At 50.1% G+C, this 7,087-nt stretch overlaps 1 protein-coding gene across 1 annotated transcript in view; it reads right to left on the bottom strand.

Moving 5' to 3' along the window:
• GLDN (gliomedin) overlaps positions 1-7,087 on the bottom strand; it is a 68,164-nt gene that overhangs the window by 15,685 nt on the left and 45,392 nt on the right. Inside the window, exons 3-4 of the mRNA XM_011928616.1 lie at positions 6,876-6,893; positions 6,435-6,542 (exon numbers count right to left, since the gene is read on the bottom strand). Of these exons, the coding sequence (XP_011784006.1) occupies positions 6,435-6,542; positions 6,876-6,893 (126 nt within the window). The remainder of the gene's footprint in view (positions 1-6,434; positions 6,543-6,875; positions 6,894-7,087) is intronic.

The raw sequence follows: 7,087 nt of genomic DNA, 5'->3' as shown, positions 1-7,087 counted from the left end.
CCTTGTGATCCGCCCGTCTCGGCCTCCCAAAGTGCTGGGATTACAGGCTTGAGCCACCGCGCCCGGCCAATATTATTATTATTCTCATTTTACAAATAAGGAAATTGTGGCACAAAGTGATAACTTGCCCAGGGGCATACAGCTCGTAAGCGGAAGAGCCGGTACACAAATCATCTGGCTCCAGCTCTGGCTCTGAGCTATTCCACCATCATTCTTAGCTTTTCTAAGGTCAGAACCTGAGAAGCTTTGATGTGTCAGTCTCCTGGAAGCAATCGTTAGGCTACAGAGCTTAAACTCTGGCTTCATCAGGGTAGTCTTATAATGGTTCCTGGTTGCCTCCTGCGTATGTGGAGCTGAACCCCCTAACCTTACTTTGAAGACCATTACCCTGTAGTGCTACCCCAATCTAGCCAGGGTCCCCTCTAGCACCCAGGGGTGGCCTCATAACCTGTGAGCCTAGGCCTTTCTGTTCTCTCCCTGCGGTTAATGCTGCTGCAGTATCTTCTCTAAAAATCAAATTCTCATAAAAAAAAAAAAAAAAAAAAACAAACAGAAAGCCTTCCTTCTTATTCGTGTCTTGGGACTGGGCCCCATTCCCCAGCCTTTCCCACCGCTCCTCTACTTATTTCCAAGGTGCTGATCACTCTTCTCTCTCTTGTCCTTTATGTTTCGTTCTACTGCACAATCCGTCCTCTACACACGGTCCTATTTGCTCATCTTCTGCACAGGGGAGTTTGACTTTTTCTTCTGGCAGTATTGCCTACTGTGAAGTATAAAGCAGTCTTCCAACCAGAATTAGTAGTTACTGAGTACCTGCTGTTGCACAATATATCTTCTCTTTCAACTGGATTGTAAGCCCTTATATACAGACACGATGTTCTAGTCTTCTCATTCATGCATTCATTCATTCATTCATTCATGCATTCATTAATTCATTCTTCATTCATCAATTATTTATTGGGTCTTAGCTTGGCCCTAGCTAAGAGATGTGATGAATAATAAAATCTATAAAACATAGACCCTGCCTTCATTGACAAACACTATAGTGGACTATTTAAAACCAGAAACCATATTAGAGTTGTCATAACCCAACCTCTTCTGGCTACAGATGAGGAGGTCAAGGCTTCATCTTGGAGTGACTTGCCCAGGGCCTCAGGGCCAGTAAGGGATAAAGGCAAGAGCTCCTAGAACTCCTTCCACTATTCCCCTCTGCCTTTAAGGCAGGGAACAAGAGGGACAAAATCAACTGTCTCTGACTGGCAGGTCATACTCATTGAACTGTGTGTTCTCAACAATGTCCTACAGGCCTCTCGGAAAGGCTGGAAGGCTCCCAGCCCTCCCTGGAAGACTCAGCCTTGAAGCTCAGGTTGGAGGGTGTCTGAAGTCCTATATTCTCAATCATTAACTGCACCAGCGCTCAGGGCCCAGGCTTCCTTCCTGTTTGCTCCTGCTCTTAGGCACCTCCTATAACCCTGCTCTCACAACAGGGCCCAAGCCCCTGGAGCACGGAAGTTGAGTGTCACTGTGGTTAAGAGCAGGGGTCCAGAAGTCAGAGAAACCTGGATTCAAGTCCTGCCTCCTTCACTTATTAGCTTTTGACATTACACAAGTTATATCCAATAATTCAACAATGAATTTATTGAGCTCCTTGGCTGTGTGTTCCAGGCACTGAAGGTAGGAACTAAGCAAGACAGACATGGCCAAGCTCTGACAGGCCTCACATTCTGCTTGGGGAGTCAGCCCATCAGCACAACAGCGAATAATCACCATGGGGTGATTTCAGGGAGGGATATTTCGATTGATTCCGATTGGGGAGTCAGACCATTAGCACAACAGCGAATAATCACCAGGGGATGATTTCAGGGAGGGATCAATATTTTAATTGATCCCACTTGGGAGGTCATACCATTAGCGCAATAGCAAATAATCACCATGGGTCGATTTCAGGGAAAGATCAATATTTTGATTGATTCCACTTGGGAGGTCATACCATTAGCGCAATAGCAAATAATCACCATGGGTCGATTTCAGGGAAAGATCAATAATTTGATTGATTCCACTTGGGGAGTCAGACTCTCAGTGCAGCAACAAATAATCACCATGGGGTGATTTCAGGAAGAGGTCAGTATTTCAAAAGAGCAGGAGATGTGACAGAGTAGGTGAGACAGGGGCTAGACACAGAGGCCAGGGATGATGATGTACACGAGGTGACATCTGAGCTAAGACCTGCACCATGGGAAGACAGGAGAAGTCAGGGAGAGGGCATTCTGGGCAGTGGGCACAGGCCACTATGCCCTAGTCCCACCCCAATCTACTCTGGGTCCCTAGCGGTACTCGTGCTAAGGTCCTGGGGCAAGGGTGAGCTTGGCCTGTTTGAGAAAGACAGAAGTATCTCCATCTGGAAAAAATATGGCTAACGAAAGTATTCATGCCCTTGGGTTGTTGTGAGGACTAGATGAGTTGAGTGTACCTCGGAGACCTTAGTGGAGTGTCCGGCAGTAAATGCTGGCTGCGTATTACGGTTCCGAAGGTTGTTGCTAGAAGGCACACCCCACCCTAACTGGGTCCCTAACTCTGTGGAACACAGGCCTTTTTTCCTTTTCTTCCAAACACTTGTTCCCTCTTTGTGGAATGCACTGCCACACCTCTCCTACCCCACCCCTGCCTGGCAAACCACGAATGATCCTTTAACTCTCAGTTTAAATGACAGTCCTTCCTTCTCTACAGTCACAGCAATAGCCTGGCAGGTTGCATACCCACGTGAGGACCTGCAGGGCCATCCTGGGAGCTGGCTGCTTATCCAAAGGTCTGGAAAGGCCTGAGGCCAGCCTCCAACCTTGCCTGACTGTATGACCCCACCCTCTGTGTGCACGGGGCCCTGCCTTCATATCTGGCCAAGGCTGTTACCTCCCTGCCCTTCCTCTCTATCACTGTACCTCGTAGCACCTTGTTCTTCCCTTCAAACACACATCTCATGTTGAGATGGTAGGTGGATGTGACTGTCGACCACGGATATTGGCCTCTCCACCAAAGAAGGAAAGTTCCAGAACAGTGTCTGTGTCTTTTGTGGTTCCCCAACAGCACTCGACGTCTGTTGAATAAGTATTTGTTGATGAATGTCCCCACCCTCTCCTGGTGCTCCTCTTGCTGTTCAGTCTCCTGTTCAGTCTCCTTTGCTGACTCGTCCCCTTCTACTTGGTCACTTGAGGTTGGAGCTTCTCAGGGATGAAACCCAGCCCCTCCTCTCCTGCCAGGCTCTCTCCCTAAGTGACCTCACCACCTGCCCACATGCTCAGGTGCCTCGATGACTCCCTGATATGTATCTCTCACCCCAGACCTCCTCCGACTACAGACCTGTTTTCCAAGGCCACCATCCCACCTCCTCCTGGATACCTCAGGGCAACTGAAACTCAGCACATCCCATGCGGAGTCCACGATTGTCCCTTTAGATCTGAGTTGAGTGCGGGGCTGCCCGCCTCAGGCAGGAGCAGCTCATCCATCCATCCAGTCGAACATGACAGCAACCTCAGAGTCAGTCTTGGTGCCTCCCTGATCCCCTGACTCCCTGTATGTACTGTCCACTGGGAACTGCTGGCTTCAGCCCTAAATATCACTTACCCCTGTGGTTCTTTCCACCCCTGCCCACTGTCCCCTGCCTACAGAGCCCATCTCCCTGCCTCTACTCTGGCTCACTCACCTGCTGGTTCCAGTGCGCTCTCCATGCAGCAGCCACAGTGGCATTTAGAGAGGCAGATCTGATCCCATCAGTCTCTCCCACCTGAAAACCCTCTGGGGCTTCTCATGGCCCTCAGAAGGAACCCTGTTCCCCTCAGTGGCCCTGCTGCCTCTGGTCCCTCCTCCCTATCTGTTTCCTGCAAATGCTGGGTAGGAAGGGACTCTCTCCCAGGGCTCAGGAGTGGGTGAGGAGGGAAAGTGCAGCCTCGGGGCCTCAGCAGGGTTAACAGGACAGTGTGGCTCTTGCTCTGCAGCCTGAGCTGGCCCATGAAGTGAGTGACCCCATCGAGCTGGGTTCTTCAGATAGCCTTTGGTGGCTGGTCTCCCAGTTCCCCTGGCCTGGGACAATGGACTCCTTGTGGGGGCCTCGGGGACTCAACTTCCACTCTCAGTATGAGCGGAGGCTTCACGGTCTAACGCTGCCAACCGCCAGACGCCTTACTCTCTGGGATACTGCTGTAGAGAAGGGGGTCTTTGCTGCAGTTCCTATGAGATCTCCCAGAAACCAAGGATTGGGGTCACCCTCCAGTGACAAACAGGATCCAATACCTTCTGCCTTCTCTGCTGCTATCCTCTGCTCCAGCCTCTTCCCTTCCCTCCTATAGCCTCTCAGCACAGCTGTCGGGCCATCCTCTCATCCATATGTCAGGCATAGCACTGTTCCACTTCACATCCTCCCTGTTTTGCTCTGAGTACAAACCACAGTTCTTGAAATGCCCAGGGCTGACCTGATTTGGCCTGATTACCTCTCCGATCTCAACTAGACTAGGTTAGCCACTCATCCCTTCTGTCCAGCTGCCCTGGCCTCCTTGCTGATCCTCAAACTGTCCAGGTACCCTGGTGACTTACACGCTCTGCCCAGAGCCCTCTGCCCCAGAAACCCTGAGACTCTCTTTTACCTCCTCCTGGTATTTGCTCAAAGGCCCCTTCTTAGGGAGGTCTTACTGGCCTCCCAATCTAAATGTACCACATCTAACCCCACTTAAACTTCCTACCCCTTTCTATGATATTTTTTCTCCTTACCATTTATCACCATGGACAAGACCATATATTTTGTTTATCTTATTTACTATCCATCTCTCCCAACTAGAATGTAAGCCTCGTGAAGGTGGAGGAGGGGAGCTTATTTCTGAATCTCCAGCATCTAGAATGGTACCTGCTACACAAATATGTGCTCCATAAATGAATGCACTTTTTCTTTTCTGTACTCCCTGGGTTGCAGACTGCATGCAAAGCACATTCTCAAGGCCAGGGGTCTGTCTCAAGCCATTTTGAAAACCACTCCTTTCCTACATGCCCCACACCCAGCTCTAGCAGAGTGCCCCTCCTGCCCCTGAGCCTGCCCTCATCATGCCCATTGCCGAGGCCTCAGGACTGAATCACATTTTTGGAGTCTTCCTGGGATAAGCTAATAGGCATCATTATTCTACAGCAATGCTCATGTATAATTATAATTATTATCCTATATGAACGATCCATTGCTGCTCGGTAATTCCAACGGTAATTGCTGGCCTTCTGAGAACTGAGCTGGCTTGGATGGTGTGTGCCCATTTTCTCTGAAGCTGCCCTCTGGAACACAAGCAGGTAGGCACTGCCAAGTGGCAGAGGTGCTCGACAATTTTTCCCTCTCCACTGGCCCTTACTTCAATTGCTAATGAGAATAAGAGTGGAGGTGACCAAAGGAGTAATTGCTGTCTGGAACAAGTTTCTACCATTTCTTCTAGTCCAGGGCAAGTTCAAGTGAGTTTGGGTAGCAGAGTCAAGAGGTTGAAAATGAGACGGTGCAGTGGAGTCTCTGGCTGAAAACAACCTCCCTGCCCTCTCAGCAGTGGCCTTGACGGGTGGCTGAGAGCCAGGCCTTCATAGGAGTCTCCTGAGTAGTTTTTTACCCTCTGTCTTTGAGCTCCCAGCACACCATGTGCTAGCTTTCTTCAGGTGGATCTGCCCTGGGGATCCCAGGACTGGGGCTCAGGGCCCTTCAGAATCTTCCCCTCTGTGCCCCAGCCTCCTGCCAGGCCCTGCACCAGCCCCCGCTTCTTACTGCTCCCTGGGCACATCTGATGCCTTGGTGCTTCTGGGCCTTTGCTCCAGTGGTGGCACGGTCCTGCTCGTAACGGCACAGGAAGCTCCTCCGAGATGCCAGCCGTATCTTCGTAGTTATCCTGTAGCCCCTGAAGAGGAGACCCTTTGAGCTGAGTGCCGGCCTCAGGGATGCCGGGACGCTGCCTTTTCACTCAAGCAGTTTGAGCTATTCGTCTAGCCAAGAAAAGCTTTACCAGCGGCCAACATCAGTTCATTGATTTTCAATCAAACACAGATTCACTGGGCAGGAGGAGGCAATAGAGGGCAAGGTAGGAGCTGAGGCTCGAAAGAGCATGTGCCAGCACCAGCTGTCACACGGCCCACAGAGTGCCCCTCCCAGGGCTGTGGGCTCCTGCTCCTTCCACCTCCTGTCTGCAGAAGGGAGTCAGTTCCCAGGAGACGGCTTCTCCAGTTTGAAAGAAACATCTGTCAAGGTGGGACCAAGAAGTATACCCTTGGTATCCCAGAACACAATGGCTTCTAGGTAAGAGTTAAACTCGTCTTAAACTGTGCAGGGATGAAGCACCTTACCCCTGCTGCACACAGCTTTAGTCAACCCAAATGCAATCATGGAGATAAACAACAGGGAAATTAATTAGAAGAGTTGTCAAAAATACCCATTTTTCCTCTTTTTCCATTTGCTCCTTTTTCTCCTTTTGGGCCCTGAGGCCCAGGCTGTCCATCCGATCCATTGTGTCCTGGCAACCCGCCAGCTCCTGGAGGTCCTGCATCAAAACACAGAAACAGGGACATTAACAACAACAACAAAAAATATTCTTCACTGAAGTTACTGTAATTTCCTTTACCAATGAAACTGAGCAGGCATCAATACCTTTTCCACATCCTCTCCCACTTCTTCCCTTCCTTCTCTGGCTAAAGCAGTGCCAGGTAGGGGAATGGTGATGGCAGAGCCTCAGGTGAAGGGCACAAAGAAGGAGACACACAGCCAGGACTGCCTCCAGGCTCTTGCCCTCCCCTCATCTGTCCCATCAGAGAGATCCTAGGGGTCTGGCCACCCACAGGCTCCCCTTAAACTAGAAAAGTCCAAGGGCTCTTACCTGGTGGTCCAGGAGGTCCTACAACAGAAAAAAAATTTAGATGAGAAACCATGGGTGGAAGAAAGAGAAACCAGCACCGAACCCAGAAAACAAAGATCACCCCCAGCCTTCCAATCTCCTAATTATCTACTGACCCTAAGCAATGGATTCTACACCTTGTATTTAGAACTCATTGTATTTGGCCAAAAGACCCTTCCTTTAAAGCAATTCAA

The sequence above is a fragment of the Colobus angolensis genome, unplaced genomic scaffold (assembly GCF_000951035.1).
Source record: "Colobus angolensis palliatus isolate OR3802 unplaced genomic scaffold, Cang.pa_1.0 Scaffold78, whole genome shotgun sequence".
NCBI classification, from domain to species: domain Eukaryota; kingdom Metazoa; phylum Chordata; class Mammalia; order Primates; family Cercopithecidae; genus Colobus; species Colobus angolensis.
Note: the sequence above shows the minus strand (reverse complement) of the source record. Positions and strands in the feature narration are given on the sequence as shown.